The 18037-nt window shown below is 44.0% G+C and overlaps 1 protein-coding gene across 2 annotated transcripts; it reads right to left on the bottom strand.

Annotated features, from left to right (window-relative positions):
* Nucleotides 1–378: 378 nt before the first annotated feature.
* On the bottom strand, nucleotides 379–17298 carry slc2a3a (solute carrier family 2 member 3a). 2 transcript variants are annotated; one of them, XM_037093737.1, is made up of 11 exons: nucleotides 17043–17298; nucleotides 16622–16748; nucleotides 9582–9686; nucleotides 9330–9490; nucleotides 8335–8575; nucleotides 8063–8225; nucleotides 7122–7309; nucleotides 6923–7027; nucleotides 6733–6831; nucleotides 6251–6454; nucleotides 379–6019 (listed from the first exon to the last, which is right to left on the bottom strand). In XM_037093737.1, exons 2-11 carry the CDS (start codon nucleotides 16631–16633, stop codon nucleotides 5702–5704), a joined length of 1596 nt encoding a protein of 531 aa, XP_036949632.1. In that variant the 5' UTR covers nucleotides 16634–16748; nucleotides 17043–17298; the 3' UTR covers nucleotides 379–5701. The 2 variants fall into 2 exon arrangements, with proteins under 2 accessions (XP_036949632.1, XP_036949631.1); XM_037093736.1 differs by having other exon boundaries at nucleotides 9582–9689.
* Between the last annotated feature and the right edge of the window lie 739 nt (nucleotides 17299–18037).

The raw sequence follows: 18037 nt of genomic DNA on the forward strand, positions 1-18037 counted from the left end.
TAATCCCTTTGGATGCAAATATTCTTTAAACAATGCCAAGGAAGACCGGGGAAAAGATTGTTTTGGAACATGTGGACATGGCCTTAAAGTAACCCTCCTAATCCTGCTTATAAGACTTTAAAGAAGCTTCCTCCAAACTGTGTTGTTCTGACAAACGGTGGAATGCCCCTTTAAAGAGTTTCACAGTCGTTAAGGCCAATAATGTAAAGGTCTTGGCCAGAGAAGCCAGATGGTTTGAAAGAGAAGGTGGACTAAGACGTTACTTATCGTGCTGAGTTCCCTCCCCAGACAACCATTCACACCTGGGCATTTACAAATGCACCAAAAGTCCCAAAAAAAAATAAAAAATAAACACTCTTAATACACAGTCACACCACGTCTCGTTTACATGATGAATATTTTATTCAACGACTTTACGTCTGGTATGTACAGTACAAACACAAGTGAAACAGAAACAGACGGGGTGATCGCTGAGAAATGTTACAAAAGCCTGAAACTACGATGTCACAGAAACCAAAAGTTAATCACCCAGAAGTCGTTAACGGCGTCACGTGACTCCCGAGACACGCTGTAAAATATTACGTGATGGATCTTAATCACCATCCTTTGCCAGTCGTGTACAATAATACTTCACCTGTTGAATGTGTGTCATTAAGTGAGCGAGGGAGTGATTTCATCTCACATACAGAAGCCGTGGGAAGCTTTCTCACAACATTTAAATAACAGTCTGTGAATGTGTGAGGTGCAGAGAGGCACAAATAGCAGACTTACAGTACATGGTACTCAGACATACAGCACAGTCAGCACATTTACACAACTATAACACACAGATCAGGACCAAACGAACGAAAACATCACAGCAGCTAAAGCATGTCGATGACAGGTGATTAATTTCAGAGATACGGTAGTTTGGAAATGACATTACAGCCAAGAACTGTTTAGAAAAAGCCGACAGAGAACGACAACAAAGTGGCCGAAAAACCTGACGAAACTACCATCAACAGCTCTGAGAGTAATCTGAATAGGCACACAGATAAAAGCCCATGGCTGCCACTGAGTGATGAGAAACACATGAGAGGAAAATTAAAAGACAGGAGAAAGTTGGTTCAGTCAGCGATCGACTCGTGTTCACCCACAGAAGAGCAGAAAGTTCAGAAAGCGTCTGATCTTCCCGTCTACATAATGAACGTGTACACCGCAAAGGAAAAAAACAATCCCAACACACGCATGACCGTGCAAGTCAACATATAAATAGTACTCTTTTATAAAATACATATTTACAAATAAATACTTATACTACTCTCCTAGTTTGTACAGTAAGTGGTGGGTTGTGAGCTCGTACATGTGCATAAAGTGGATGGCGTTGGTTAGGAGCAGTTTGCACCTGGGTCCACATATTTGTTTAAAAATCCTTTCACATACTTTTGTGATATGTTGAATGCATCTGTCTTTTTAAAGAGTGTAGACACACCAATCCAGTTTGTTTTTGAGTCCGCAGATATTTACTCCATCAAGGTTTATTGTTTATTGCTGCCAGTGATACAGCCCAGTCGCCAGAATAAACTGTTGGCACCTAACGTCTATTTTAATAAAACCCCATCTTATTTTATTTGAATACAAATAAGCATTCCTACAATATGTGTAACATCACATTCAGATTGTTTTTATATGCGCTAACTTTTACGTCAGGATTATGGGATTGGCGAGCCAGCTGGGAGATTATGGTGGCGCGCCAGCTAGGACAGATGTAAGCGTGAAACAACTGGATATGGCAGGACATTTTCCAGCCATGTTTGTGGGCACAAAATCAGATAAATTTGTCAAGACATGCCGGGCAAGTCCAAACGTGATCTTTCCTTACCCTAACCTATGACATTTTTGTGCCTACACCTAACCAGACCATAAGCAAAGCGCGTTTACAACAGGATTTTTTTTTCATTCTGGTCATAAGAAAACATTGTTACCACAGAAATAAATGTTAAGTTTCAACATATCTGTGGTTTGCAGAAACATCCTGCACATTGCCAACATTTATTTTGGCAACTGAGTTGGTGTGGAAATTTGATTTGCAATCCCTGATTCACTTGTAAATGGGCAGTTTTGCTGACAAATAAATCAAATTAGTTTTTCCACTATGGCTCGAACAACAGAAAACAAATTGCTGGCGTGACTGCACCTTAAATTGAAACTCTTAACTTGGTTATGGATGCGGCACACCAAAATCAAATCTCCTCCTGAGACATAAGTGACATTTTGGCTTCCTTTACAATGTTATTAAACATAATTCTCAACCTGTGTCTTCAGTTTTACCTCCGAGACACCTTCAGTTCACCTCAGCACTCAGAGATAAAACAAAGAGCAACAAGCATGAATGTTAGAGGTATTTGAAATTGTGATATCACAAAAAGGCAAACCCACTTAGGCAAGCTGAGTATTAGAAAGCATTTTAAATCCATATTCGACTCAGGTTCAGTCAAGTTCAGCGTTACTGTCATATCAAAGGAGCAGTGTGGGTGTAGAAGCAGGGACCCTGCAGGAGAGGTTGAATACAACACTGAACACTATCAAGAGAGGGTGCACCACACACCTCCCCCAGTGCAAACACAGTACGCCACAATCATCCACAAACACAGCAATACATCACAAAGCCATGCCTTCCACCATAATCAGTCCCCTCACTGTAAGAAATATTCATCTTAACAAGCGGTTTTACATCAAATCAGAGTCGTACAGGCTTACATTTCTTAAAACAAGTTAAAAATGTCAGCAGAAGGACATTTTTCATACTTTCAAATCAGCGTATCATCAGTATTTTATAACAAGGCTGGTAATTAAACGTTACACTTGTCAAGATAAATATTTTTTCAATGTGTATTAAAAAATAAAATAATACATACATATGTTCTCGAAGTGCCGTGTGAATTACCGTAGCTGAGAAAGTTATTTCCATTTTACAACAGTAATTCACAGCCACTACAGAGTTTAGAAAATATACTTTGTGTCGTACACTTAAACACCAAAAGATACCGTGCGATGGTGGTGGTACATAAATCTGTTGACAGCGCTACAGATGGCAGACTTTTCGGACAAAGCACCACAGCGTAGACAGCGTTCGGACTCGACAAATAAAGCCTGAAAACACAGCGAAAACTGTCTGATTTTGAGATTCGACAGACATCATGTGTGGCGGAAACACTGTTCATTTATAAACTTTAGGTCTAATTTCATGTTGGAAAATCGAGATTGCTAAAAGTTGCAGTCTTTCCTCACAGCTCAGTTTAATATATTTGAGGAGGTAACGCAATTCTTAATAAAGTGGTTTTGACTTGAAGGCAGATTGTAGTTTTAGTTTAGCGAGACTCATTTTGGAGTTGGTTCTAATTAAAGACCAGAGTGCAACATCTTGGAGCACAAGATAGCTGCTAGCTAAGTTAGCTATAAACGCCAACAAACAAAGTTACAATACAAAGTAAAAAGTTGCCTCAAATAGGTTAATTAACTATCATTCAAGACGACACATGATGTTGGACGATGCATAAACATCCAAGCTAGCTCAGCCAGGTAAATGACTGGACCGTCTGCAAATCACCAAACTGGCTAACTTACATAAATTAGCATTCAGTTGGTAGCAAGACTGTTAAGTTTTTACTTTTTAGTGTTTCGTTTTAAGGTTAAAAGAAACTAAAACTTCAATCTGTTAAATTCAAGGTTCTTGTAATCAACAATCATGTTAATTACAAGCTGCCAGTCATCGGCTAAAAAGTGTCTGTTTGCCATTTTGGAATAAGCTTTGTCTTAATTTAACATCTCACAGTCGACAGATTCCAAATCATTTTCTCAGATTATCAGAGTAGTCAGCACAAGTGAATAGTCATAGTCATTTCTCCCTTTGTCAAAATATAAAATCATATAAAAAATAAATGAATTGACCACATTAGATACTCTAATCAAATGATGGCAACCCTTCAGAGACAGTCGGTCTTCCACTAAAGTGTATTTTACCCGTCGTTTCTTCAGTATTAGCACTTCCCCTTTAGTTGCCTCTTTTCATTATCAGCTCCTATTTCTTGATTGCACATTTTATACAAGTCTATTCTAATAACAGCGTGTCAGATTTACACATTTTGCTCAGGAAGCCTTAATATAGTTGTTTTTAATTATTATTTGGTTAATTTGACCTAAAGCGCTGTTGTGCTCAGTGACTTCTATACCGGCGGTTGTGGCTCAAAAGCTTCGCTTTGCTGCGTAACTGGTTCACAAAGTGCATCTAAACGGAGCGACGGATGAGATTTACAGTGTTTAACTCTTAAGTCAATTCAATGTGTCTGTGGTAGGTTCACTTCCACCAGAGCATTTCACCACAGACTCATTTATCTTCGTCACCCGGGGGGCTAGGTTGGAAAGCATTATGATTCTAAATTTACTTTAGTGTATTATAATTATATACTTTATACAAAAATTAACTTCTAAGGTAATAAATACTCTTTATCTTCAACAAAAATAATATACATTGCGCGTTACCCTACTGTGATCTACATGTGTAAAACAATTCATCCGACATGTTTTTATCCAGAGGTCCTAAAAATCATCAGCCACAGTCGTGATTCTACAAGCGATTGTTTGTCTAATCAAAAGACCCTCCAATAAAGCAATAATTCACAAGATTTAACAAATTGGTGTCTATTTTCTCCTATTTGCGCATAAATATATCAGAGGAGATAATCAACCATTAACAAGTTCTTGAACCTTTGGGGCAAAACCACAAAACAACTGGTTTCCATCGAGGATGCTGCTAATTTAATTTTAATTTAAATAAACTTGTGGATTACCGCTTTAATCACCGCTTTCAGAACGGATCGACTCAGTATGACCTGTGGCTGCTGCTAATCTTCCATCCTACATTTAACGACCAGGAGAAACACATCTGAAGCCGCATGTGTTCACAAGATGGTAAATTAAAGTTCACTACTTTGGCATCGCTTAAAAAAACCTCTCTGGTTTCGACAGCTGAAGGCAGAGCTTCAGTTTTAAGAATCCCTTCTTCGACCTATGATCTGAGAACACTTCTGAAAACAAGGACGGGGAATAAACAGATAAAACATAAAGAAATATTACAAGATAAAAACTACAGCTACAAAGTTATATTGCACTAAAATATCCACTACGACAGGAATACGTGGAAAAATATTTGCATCATCGCGATCCACGTCACCTCGTCCTCACCACGTGGACCCGAACTCTCTAACTCGCGTGGAAACACCTGCACAAAGGCTGCGCCGCTGTCAACACACTCTGCTTGTTAGTCTGCACTGATGGACATTTTATCTGTTAGTATTTCCATGAACGCAACCTGTGTTTGCTGCTGTGTCATCCCCTTTTAATGAGCGGAGCTTAATTAAAGGAATGTACAGTAGATTCGACCGGTGGTTTTGTACGGAGCGACCGCTTCCCTTTCACAGTTGAGGAAGGGAGGATTTAAAGGAAGGAACTGTAGAAAATGTTACCGTGACAGCAGAAAGCATGACCTTTTAAAGGTCAAAGCCTACAAATTGATAATGCAGTTGTTTTCTATTATAAAATTATGTTGTTTATATTGTTCCGAGGTTTGATATTTAACTACAATTTACAGCATATTTCAAATCTCTGTGAATCTTCCTTCATTTATAACCCCCGTCAACCATTAGAGCTAATGGATCTGGAGCTACACACTCTCCTGCACTGTGGAGTTTGATTTATCTTCAAGTGGCGTGGTTTCAGCTGCAGGAGGCGGAGCTGCTGCCGGCGCCTCCACCAGCGGGACCTTCTCCTTCACCGGTGAGGCAGGAAGTGTTGTGGCGGCGCTGGCGCTGGCGGGAGGGTCCTCGACAGATGAGGAGGTGGGAGGCGGCGCGCCGCCGAAGCTGCGAGCGATCTCGTCGAAAGTTTTGCCCCTCGTCTCTGGGACTTTGATGAAGGTGAAGATGAAGAAGAGGATGAGGAAGGTGGTGAAGATGAGGAAGACCCAAGGCCCACACAACTCCTGAGGAGACGAGAGAGGAGAGTCAGAGCTTTGTACAAATTATTGATTTATATCAACAGATAAGTGAATGTGATGTACGAATGTAAACAGGCAAGGACGCAGAAACTGGGTGAATATTTTATATAAAACAAAAGATTTAAAAGTGTCAAATCAAACTGAGAAAAATAGGAGAAAAACAATAAACAGACAGTCCAAACTCTCTCACCAGTTCAGACCAGGTCGGTCACGTACCACTAGTTTGGGGAAGCTCATTCCAACCAGGAAGTTGGCCGTCCAGTTGCAGCAGCCGGCCACAGCCATGGCCGCTGGGCGGGGCCCCTGGGAGAACAGCTCGGCCACAATGAACCATGGGATTGGACCGGGGCCCAACTCAAACATAGCCACAAACAGCATGACAGAAGTGATGGCCACGTAGCTCATACCAGGCAGAGTTTTCTGCTCAGAGAGAGAGAAAAAGAGAGGAAGAGACATCAGAAAATGATTTATGTTTTATAATCACTGACTGACATTTGAGATATCTCATGATTGGAGGGAGAACTGTGGGTGAATACTTAACTCTTAACTGCCACCTGGTGGCCAAAAGAAAAACCTGCAGTGTAGCTGAAGCAGCAGAAACAGCATCCTCTTACAGGATGAGCTGTTTGTATGTATTTTATGTTAAACATCGAGGCTGGCGGGTGAGAGAGGTGGTCAGGTGATGGCACTGAACTCACCAGCAGGAGGGAGATGGTCATGAGCAGAGCGCTGATGGCCATTCCACCCAATCCCAGGAGGTGCAGAGACCTTCGTCCGGCCTTCTCCACCAGGAAGAGCTGGAGGACAGACACAGGACGGAGTGATGTGCTGCTGAATCACACAAACACAAACACATGCAGGGACCAGAAACGTGCTGACGTCACTCACAGAAACCACGGTGAAGATGGTGTTGACGACTCCGGCCCCGATGGTGGCGTAGATGGGCTGCTTGACACCGGCCGACTCAAAGATACCCGTCGAGTAGTAGAACACCTGAGGAGAAAACAACACGTTTACTACGTTATTTTCTTGATCGCCATCTGGACTCTCGTTAACATCCGTCTCAGGTGTATATGATCTGACTCACAGCGTTGATCCCCGACAGCTGCTGGGAGAGCTGCAGCATGACGGCGATGAGGAGGGGCTGCCGGTACGACGCCGAGCGGAACAGCTCGAGGATCGTCACTTTCTTCTCCTTGGCCATCTTGGCGCTCTCCTCCTTCATCTCCTGCAGGTCTTTACTCACATCCTCGCTGCCACGCAGACGCACCAGCGCTGTCGACAGAACACAAACACAAGCGGCTCTTTGTTTTCGCTCTGGCACACGGACGTAAACGATAAAAAAAAAAAACGTCTCCACACAGTCTCAGAAACTACGATGCCGCTCTGACTGTGGAGCCCTGTGATTGTCTTGTTTGTGCCGAGAGGTGTGATGGAGAAGTGGGTCAGCGCCCCGGAGTCGACCCCGACAGGCTACATGTGGAACAGATGCCAAAACCTTCTGCCGGTTCAAGGACTCTTCTCTCCGGGGCGACACGTCATCCTGACTCACCTCAGCTCACCCTGTGTGTCTCTAACTACACCCACTGATCTTTCTCCCTCTCAGCACACATTCATGTCCAACTTTTCCCACCTGATATTTCGCTCCTATCCACCAGACGATACACGACACATCATTTGTCTGAATTAAAGGCTGTTGTCTCAACTACAAAGATTAGAGCGTACTGTAGCTGCAACACGATGGTGTTTCCTGTCTCATAAGAGACAAGGAGGTTAAATTAAGCACCACCCGACTCACAGTGTTTGTTGGTCACGTGCGTCGCAGCACAAACCAGTTTTTATATTCAGGATAGGTTAAAACATTTCCTGCTTTTGGGTTTTTTTTATGCAAGAATGTCTGCGTCAATTCATGGTGGAAATTTCTTTGTTTATGTCAGTGAAACTATTTTTCTTTTATGGTTTTATTGGAGGTACAACTGCACATAATATTCGGGAGGACCTGGACTACAGCTGTGTCTCAGTGCCTACCTTTGCGTGCCTGCTCCTCCTGTTTAAGGTTAATAAGAAGGAAGCGAGGGCTCTCAGGACAGAAGGGCAGCAGGATGCACTGCAGGACGGCGGGGGCCACGGTGAGGGCCAGCAGCAGGGGCCACAGCTTTTCCGAGCCCAGCAGACCCTCCAGACCGAAGATCTAAACACCAAAGACCACAAGAGAGTCTGAACTTCTTCGTCTTCTGAGAAACACAAGGTGCTGATCTCAACATCTAAATCAGTAGTTTGTTAGGAAGCCTCCTGCTGACCTGAGCGATCAGGATGCCCACCACCACACCCAGCTGGTGAAGCGTGCCGAAGGCTCCTCGGAGGGGGGTGGGCGACACCTCGCCGACGTACATGGGAGTCAGGCCGGTGAAGAGCCCGCAGAACAGGCCGATGACCAGGCGACCGGCGATCACCATCTCGTAGGAGGAGCAGATGGTGGAGAAGCCCATGAGGAGGCCGCCGATCACCGCCAGAGAGTTCACCAGGAACATGGAGCGGCGCCTGAGGAGACGAGGCAGGGGGATGAATCTTTAATGTGGTGTTACGAGACGAGCTTCAGCATTGTTTATTGGAATGAGGACAGAGGAGGAGCGGCTGAAAGACTTGTGGTCGAAGAAGATGAAAATTGACAACCTCATTGATCAGCTGAGAGATTACAATACTGTGTCAGGACTGATGTGAAGATCATTAATCCCAAACTGAAAACTAGAAAATTGGAATCGAAATTGTCTTTGGATTGTTTGATTTCAGGTTGTTTTCCTCGTGCTACGACACACTACAGTACAATACTGCTTAGCTCAGCTTAGCTTAGCTTACAAAGGCTGGTAGCTCCGAGCTCCAGCTCACATGAACTTCAAATGTGTTTTTTTCCTGAAGTTGTCAAAGAACCTGAATTCTCTGACAACTTCATACTATTTGGAGTGGAACAAGGAACAGTGGATAAAAGCCGAGCAGAATGTAGAAAACAAACTTCTGTTCTCAACAACAGTCCGGCAAATGGAAGGAAAGAGGGAAGAACTGTGGGGAACATTAGAGCCGAGCTGTGGGCTCAAGACAGACACGCTTCATCTCCTCCATTAGAGGTAATGGCTTGTGACAGTTCAGCCGAGCCACACAGGAAACACACAGCGCCATTAAACGACCGACAACACGACGAGCGAATATGCTGGAAGAAAATCTCCAGACAGATTCTTCTACGGTAAATGTAAAGACGACCGCAGTGAACACCTGAGCTGAATTTTAATCCAGTTTCTACCTGCCGAATCGGTTCGCCATGACTCCCACGCTGAAGGAGCCCACCATGCCGCCCACGCTGAAGATGGCGACGGCGACGCTCCACACGATGGTGCAGATGCCCGGGCTGATTGGCTCGCCATAGCGCTCCACCCAGGTGTCGTTGAAGAAGGATCGTAGTTTCTGAAGGCACAGGGGACGAATATTATTGGTATTAATCTGTATAAAGAACAGTTTGGTTGATATTCTCATGAAGAGTTAGATGATGGCCGACCTGCTCCGGAGCGTTGATGACTCCCGTGTTGTAACCGAACTGCAGAGAGCCGATGACGGCGGTGCCCAGAGAGAACAGGAGGTAACCTGTCACCTGCTTCTCCTGCTGCTGGAGAGAAGAAGAAGAATGGAAGAGCATAAAACAAAACATGGAGATGAGTGTGGAAATAAAACGGAAGGGATACAAAAGAGAGAGAGAGAGAATAAATATGAGATCTGAGCTCATAATCAGATTTTGATGCTGACGCCAGACGGTTCACAAACATTTCAGGTATCAGACGGAGAAATCATGACTCATCACAATCAAACTGGAATCACTTCGACTAACACAACATCAACTCCTCATGGAAGTCACGTAAACATCAGAGAGTTTACTATAAATACAGAGTCGAGTATAAAACTGAACAACAGTTTCAGCTTCAGTTAACGAGGATGAAATTAAATACTGAAGCTCTGCGTCAGCTCCTGTAACGGCCTTCATCCATCTCTGTAATGACATCATGTTGAGCATCATGGTGGAGGAGAAGACGTCACGACAAAAGATGATTGTGTTACAAACGAGCTGATCAGAGGAGAGTCATCGTAGAGTCCCGCTGGGTTTTTACTTGTTATCTTTACCCATCAGGGGAGAACGTTTAGCTTTTTTTTCCCTCTTGAATTAGGTGAAAAAGCAGCCTTGTTTTAATGGTGTTTCCAAGTAAGAACATGATTAACTGAAATGGCGCCGGCATAGTGAGCTCCAGAAGCCGAGACTATAAAAATGTATTTTAAAAAAAAAGGCAAAAAGAAGTTGTTATCAGACTAAAACTAACAGGAAGAAATCTTAAAATGAGGAAGAATTGTCCTGGAAATAATAAATGTTGGTATTTTACGTTTCGGCAAAGCATGAAAGTGTTTAAACTTTCCTTTCATGCTACATTTTTTATTTTTTTTACGTCATGTGAATGCTGTGATAAATAAACCATTTGGTTTAGTGAGGACAAAATCATGTTCGGATGTAATATATCAGTTTTTTAGCCACAAAGGCTGAAATTGTCCTGACAGTCACTAAAAGAAATCTGGTTTTGTTGGTTTCTTACAGTTATCTTTTGTTTGGCAGCCATCTTGCCATGAAGTCACAACACCATCTTCCTCCTCCACCTCCAAATTTACCATATTCATGGTTTGTAGAAATGTAAAATGCCTAAATTTTATCCTTGAACCTGAAACTCCTTCACCATCAGGTCAAAGTTCACTGAGGAGGAGGAGGAGGAGGAGGAGGAGCATTTAGAGGTCAGTGAAGGTCAACCTTTATCAAAAACCGTCTGGCTCGATCTCCTCGTATGAAACGGGCGGGTCAGGCCGGGTGACGGCTGTAGGAATTGGGCCACCGTGTCTTTGTTTCTGCTGCGGTCTGTGATAATAAAGTGTTGCTGACGGCGGCAGAATGAGCCACTGCTGTTATTTGAGACAGTAGAGAGACGAGCGCGAGGCCTCAGGTGATCCGCCGCCCTTGGCACAACAATATCAGAGCGAGGTCGGACATTATTAGCGTGGACTTGCACTTCTCGGGAGTCAGTTTTGGCCCCGGTGGGTGTCGGCTGCTGCGGGCCAATCCAGAGGAAGATGGAGAGACGTGGATGTAAATAAATGATATGAAGGTCGAACTGGAGTTCTTATAAACTGGAGGAATCAGGAGGAAAACCTGAGTGAGACGTCGCCTGAATATCACAAGCTCACAAAACTTAACCTTCAACAAGAAGACCTTCATCCCCACCTCCCCTCCTCTTCCTCTTCTTCTTTTTTAATCCTTCCCAGTTGCCAAAGTTAATGACACCTGCTCTCTCACAGTGTTTTCCCTGACGACTCCTGCGACATTAACGAGCGATCGATAATCCTGCGAGCCGACTGACTGAAAGCCTCCGCGACTCTCTGGACGTGTCTGCAGAACGGAGCGTCTGCAGGCGTCTGTCTGCTCACATCAGCCTCTCAGGAGCTAAACATGGATTCCAGATTAAAAGTTTATTTTATATATTTTCTCAGATGAATTGAAGGCACTTATTCAAGATTCTAACTAACTTTATTCCCTTTCATACTGACACCAAGGATGCTGTCTTGTTTATTAAAATATTTTCCTGTTTCATTATTATATTATCGTCGTTGTCTTTTATTTTCTTCTTTTAAAGAAACTGACTAAATGTTACAGGTATTAACTGATGAGCTGCAGGTGTTTTTCACCACCTGCACTTTTATAATATTCAGTCACCTTCAGTAAGATTTAAGACTCTTAATTTATCACACAGTTATGAATAAATGTAGTTTTCCTTCTAAGAGAATAGAGTGAACTGGTTTCAGCACAGAAGTATAAAACTTTACTAAAGAACTTGTTTATGAACAATTTAGACAAAACGTTGTGTTCAAGAAAATGCAGGAATGTGACCAGAATAAAGAATCTGAGTGTTTTTAGTTCACAACATCTGACTCCAGACATGTTTTACTGCACTTCCTCTCCCTTGGAGGCTCGCCAGCGGCACGTTAAAGAAATTGATCCAGCAGAAACCGACTGAGTCTGATATATAATTCTGATCCAGGTCCAAAGATGCTCCATCATGTAAAATACTCAATGCAGCTCAACAGCATATTTCATTAGACTTGTTGAGACGCTGTGTGGAAAATACATAAAACACAATGTGATCTTTTACTTTTTGGACATAAACTCAATTGAAAGCAGTAGACAGATGATATATTTGACCTTCCACCTCATCAACTTCATTGATTTCTGTTAAATATTTGTTTTTATTCTGAATTTCATGACAGCGACATGTTATCATGTGAAGGGTTTCGTTACGCCGGACTCAGGGACACAAATGATGGCGTGATGTTTTTATTCATGTTTACGACGGCGTTCCAACTTTTATTTGGATCATAGCTGCAGAAAACATTCAACAACAGCTTTCACAGACAGTAAAATAACATGTAAATTGATTCTCACGTAAAAAAAATATCAGAGGTTTTGATAAAAAATGATGGTTCAGAACAACATCATGTGATGTGACTCATTTCTGACTGAGCCTTCATCGTCCGTCTGAGATCATCAACGTCACTCAATTTTAAAGTTAATTAAATGAGACAAAGAAAAAAAAAAAGCCCTGAGCAGACACACACACACACACACACACACACACACACACACACACACACACACACACACACACACACACACACACAGCGCTGTAGTTCACCTTCCTCTTTCCTCCTCGTCTCCCTCACCGACTGTATCCGTCTCTTTCTTTTTTTCTGTCCAGTCACAGTGACTCAGTAGAAATTACTGGTCACATGACGGCACCCAAAACCTTCTCAGATGGGAATCAATAACAAGGTGTGTGTAAGTCAAACCCCTGTAATGCAGTTACAGAGCAGTCCTGCTCCAGCAGCTCACGTCCTGTTTAATCTGACAAATGTTGAATCTGAACAACCTTCATCAGAATTCAGCTCAGTTATCTGAGCGTCCACAAACAGCAGCTGAGAAGGTTTTCTGTGTGAGGCTCCGGACAAACTTCCGTGCTCGCCGCCTGTTGCAGCTCCCAGATTAGCTGAACAGATGCTGCGTTGCTATGGTAACCGTTGTCATTATAACGCAGTGTGCACACACGAGTCCAGCCTCATACCTCCTGTCCTGAGCTCAAGAGCTGTCGGGCAGTTTGAAGCCTTCAGCGTTCACCTTCACTGAAAACATCTGATTTTAGCTCCCTGAAGCTGATTTCACTCGATGTTTTTATGGATTTGTTTCCCCTCAGAGTTTTCACGAGGTCGCAGCTGCTCATTATCACACATCGTCTATCGAAAGGCAGCTTCTGACTGTCTCACCCAGGAGAAACACTGTCGTCCATCTTAAGGACACACACTATCTTTCTGATGTTTGTTTCTTTATATCACCACGTCATGATGCAGCAGGGCTCAGCAGTAACGACTGTCGATGGCATCGTCGCCAACATTAATAGCTAGCAAGCTAATAGCTCCTTACAAGGTGTTTTCACATGTAACTCATTGAATTAAAGGTTTATTTTGACCAAACCAGAGTGTCTGATTGTTGGAACATTTGGAAAAGATCAATCAAGCTGCTTTGGGTGATTTTTTATTTGTTTCTGTCAAGTTGTACGATGATCTTCAAGGTGAAATCACTGTTTTTATGAATGGAGTCTGGCGGCTTTAAAGAGAGCAACACCAGAAATCTGTTTTGGTTTCGATCATTTCGTTTTAAAGACACAACATGAAAAACTCATCATAAATGTTTCCAGCGATGTTCAAACCAGAGAAATCCATCCAGAGGTGGACGAAGACAACGACTCCCATGATCCCACGCGACGTACGTCTTTTGTTTATCTTTTGATTGAGTTAAATACTGCACGTTTATCTCCAAACATTTATCTTTTTTTCTACACACAGAAAAAACCTTGTTACTTGTTTCAGGGCACCTCAGCAACACTTATTCCCACAGCTACAGGTGATTCTGATGCTGACTCCTGTACACGCGACTCATCTCACCGTCCTTCCTCTTTATTTCTGAACAACATCGTCATCTTCCTCCTCGCGTCTCTCTCCGTTCTCTCTTTCCCTCCATCCGACCGAGAGCGTCCACACATCGCCCCCCTCCTCCTCCCCTCCTCCCACCGTCTCCATGGCAACAGCCCGGAGGTGACAGTTTTATTGACACAGGCTGAAAGTGACCACACATCTCGTTAGCTAAAGTACACTCCTGCTGCATGCCTGCATCCACACACACACACACACACACACACACACACACACACACACACACACACACACACACACACAGTGACTACATCTGACCCACATCTGTTCTGAGCCAGCTAACACAGTTTCAGAGACCCAATCGAGTCGAACATGCCAGATAAAAACCAGGAAGTGAAACGTATCGAGCTGTTTTGGGAGATAAAAAAAAACACGTTACGGGACGGATTTTTTTCTTGGCGTGAGGGTCGTACGGCCATCGAGCCGCGCATCGACGAGCCGGTCGATGTTTGGCACGAGGGATAAGAGCGGGATGTAAAGTCAGAACATGACAGGACGCCCTTCAGCGACACAGCAGAGTAAACACCATCAACACACTGACACACATCTAATCATGCAACTAGTCTCGGACACAAAGGAGTCCAGAGTTTGTGACTTAGCTTTCCACTGAATCTGGTGTTAGTTGTTAGAGATTAGAGGAGGTACAGCATCACGTCTGAAACAAACAATGCTAAAGTCGCTTAAGTTATAAAAGATTGATCCTCTGCGCACAAACTCTCCACACGACGCTTATTTTTCAACAATTTATCGTCCAATCGTTTTCACAAAGTTTCACCCACGAGAGTCCAAAACAAGCTCAAATCAGCGTCTTCAAACTGCTTCTTTTGTCCAACTAACAGTCCAAAAAAACCCAACGACTCTTCATGAACTGACATGATGAAGAAGACCAACAAATCCTCAAATATACGAAGCTGGAACCAGCCAGTGAACACAGAGTTTTCATCAAGAGTGTTTTTACACTGAATTGCGCGATGAATCAATTTATTGTTCAGTTTATGTCACAAATTGTAAGAAATCGCTTCTGAAACGCGACTGAAACGATCTGTCGATTATAAAACTAGCTGGCTTGTTTGTAAAACCAAACACACACACACACACACACACACACTAACTAGATTAAGAGAGTAATCTGATTTCTTCTGCTCTGATTCTGACTGATGTCTCTGGAGATCCTGTCAGCAGAGGAACATGTTGCATCGACGTGTCGCTCACATGTGAACGAGCAGAAATCGTTTCCTGTCACATTCAGGTAACAAGCTTTAATATGATGAAGTTTAATATGATGATCGGCATTGTGGGAAATATCTTCTGCTGTCGAACTCTGTCGCAGCCGCTCAAGAAAGCACGCGAAAAGATGTTATTTAATCTACATTTGGATGATTCTTCCAGTTATATTAATCCTAATCCTGAAAATAAATCTTCTGAAATGAAAAACTAAAAGATATTTTCCTGCTGCCGTCTCCTGTTTTGAGGACATTCCTGCATCATGAATATTCATGAGAGTCATGACACGTTCATTAGTATGCGAGTAAAATTCTAACGGGTGTCTTAGCTCCGCCTCTCTCTCCACAAGCATTTATATATCGAACATAAACACAGTGTTGATGTAAACTAATATTTCTAAGATGACGATCCAGCCTCACGTCATCATTTCTTATTGGTGAGCGACAGGAATTCATGACACGTCTCTACATTAAAGGAACAGTTCGCCCAGAATTAAAAATTCTGGTCATTATCTCCTCCTCAACATGCTGATGGGAAGTTTCCACAAGACATTTCTGGAACTTCACAACAAAAACCTGAACACCTGAACACCTGAAGCAGCTGGAGACTTGTTTTAAATAGTGTAGTGAAACAACATCAGGTGGCTCCGTGTGGTTTAATCTGAGCCCTGAGACCCACTTCAGACCAGGCTGGTCTGAAGTGGGCGTATGAACTCTTTGAAATCAATGTGGGCGTCCTGAGACTTGGATTCTGCAGGAGGAGCCATAAGGAGCCATTTTATGACCTTTTGTCGTCGGTGACATTTTAAAACAGCTCCCTCAGTTGTTCAGGAGAAGCTGCAGAAATGTTCTGTGGACTGCGAAACAATCGCCTGACTCTCCATCAGCGTGCAGGGAGGAGATACTGACTCATTTTCATTTTCATTGCAAATCAGTTCTGAGACAAATGACTGAAGTGCAACACACGAGTCGAACAAAGGCCACAGAATAAAACCCCGAGCATGCTCACTGTGGACCTGGCAGACGGCTGTATAGTACACCATGTTGCCTTCACACACATCTGCAGTGACTCACAGCATTATTGTAGCATGCATACAGGCCGACACCGCCCACACACACACACACACACACACACACACACACACACACACACACACACACACACACACTGCTCACACTTTATACAGAAACACTGTCACAGGTGTTTGACTCACAGCTCAAACCATGAAGAAGGAAAATCACTTGCCTGTCCTTCCATCTTCTCAGATCTTGTCGAGGATGTTTCTTTATCTGTTTTTCTACTTCAGATGCTCACAGCAGATCTTCAGGTGGTGCTGAGAAGCGTTGCAGGACCCGCCCGCCGGCGCTGACAGCTGCGGGAAAAGAAGCGCACCCACCCTCTTGGTTAGGCGCTGTCCGTGGTACCAGAAGGACACGACCGAGCCAGGACCAGGACAGGAAACCACTCACTGATAATCGACAGCATGCATTGACTCTGAGCTATAAAGTGCAGGATGTGAATATAGATGAGTGTGTGTCCGTGTGTGTGTGTGTGTGTGTGTGTGTGTGTGTGTGTCCGTGTGTGTGTGTGTCGGTCAAACTGGAGCGTTTTAACACAAACACACACAAAAAAAGGTCCAAACCCAGCAGACTGGAGCTCCACTCACCGGTGTCGTGACTCCGTGAGGCCGGACAAAGGAACCCGTCGGTGGGCTTCAGTGGTCGGGTGTGAGCAGCAGCGCCTCCCGCCCTCCGCATCCAGCGCGTCTTACTCAGGAGCTGCGAGGAGAACCGCACGCACTTGTTTTTATTTTTTTATTTTATTTTTTTTTTCTCCTCCTCCTTCAACCTATGACGAGCAGGAATGCTGGGATGCCGTGACGTGGCCCCGCCCCCTCCGGTCGTACGTGCACAGCTCCGTGTCTCCGGCCGGCGCCCCGCTCCTGCTGCCTCTGATGCTCGGATAGTTGGCTGAAGGGCGCATGCGCAAGAGGAGGGGGGGGGGGAGCTCCTGAGGGTCGTGAGAGGGATGAATGTGACCCCTCCCCTCCTCCCCTCCCCTCCCTCTGGTGTCCTCCTCGCCTTCCCATGATGCCTCTCTCTGGCGACCTTGACAGCAGCTCTGGGTGAAGCTGCTGATGCTGCGGATGCTGATGCAAGGCGCCCAGTTACCGAGGCAACGGGTCAGATGATGCTCCAGCTGCACAGATGATGACTTTACAAACATTATCAGACAGATTATGAACAGCTGCCCGATCACACCGGATCTATCAGGTATTGATCAGTGCCCCCCCCGCACACACACACACACACACACACACACACACACACACACACACAGTCTCATGATCAGCTCGTGACTCACGGACGATAACAAACGTCAGCTGACTGTGAGTCACCAGGTTTGTGTGCAGTGATGCAACGAATACGTTAAGAGAACTGTGAGGTCATCACGAGAAGCTGATGCTGACATCACACAGTGTCTCTGCAGCATCACACACACACACACACACACACACACACACACACACACACACACAGAACTACATTTATAATCAAGGTCAAGAAGAAACATTCAAGCTCAGGTTTTTCAGTTGGCAAATAAAATGATCACGGACAAGAACCAGAACCAGAACCAGATCTCTGCTCTGTGATCAGAAAC

The sequence above is a fragment of the Acanthopagrus latus genome, chromosome 3 (genome assembly GCF_904848185.1).
Source record: "Acanthopagrus latus isolate v.2019 chromosome 3, fAcaLat1.1, whole genome shotgun sequence".
NCBI lineage: Eukaryota > Metazoa > Chordata > Actinopteri > Spariformes > Sparidae > Acanthopagrus > Acanthopagrus latus.

Bases quoted from the DNA above. Each gene is read 5' to 3' on its own strand.
- slc2a3a (XM_037093736.1), bottom strand. The intron at 8,576-9,329 runs GTAGAAACTGGA...TCGTCTCCTCAG, and splicing joins ATGGCGAACCGATTCGGCAG to GCGCCGCTCCATGTTCCTGG. The intron at 7,028-7,121 runs GTGAGTCAGATC...TTTTCTCCTCAG, and splicing joins AGCTGTCGGGGATCAACGCT to GTGTTCTACTACTCGACGGG.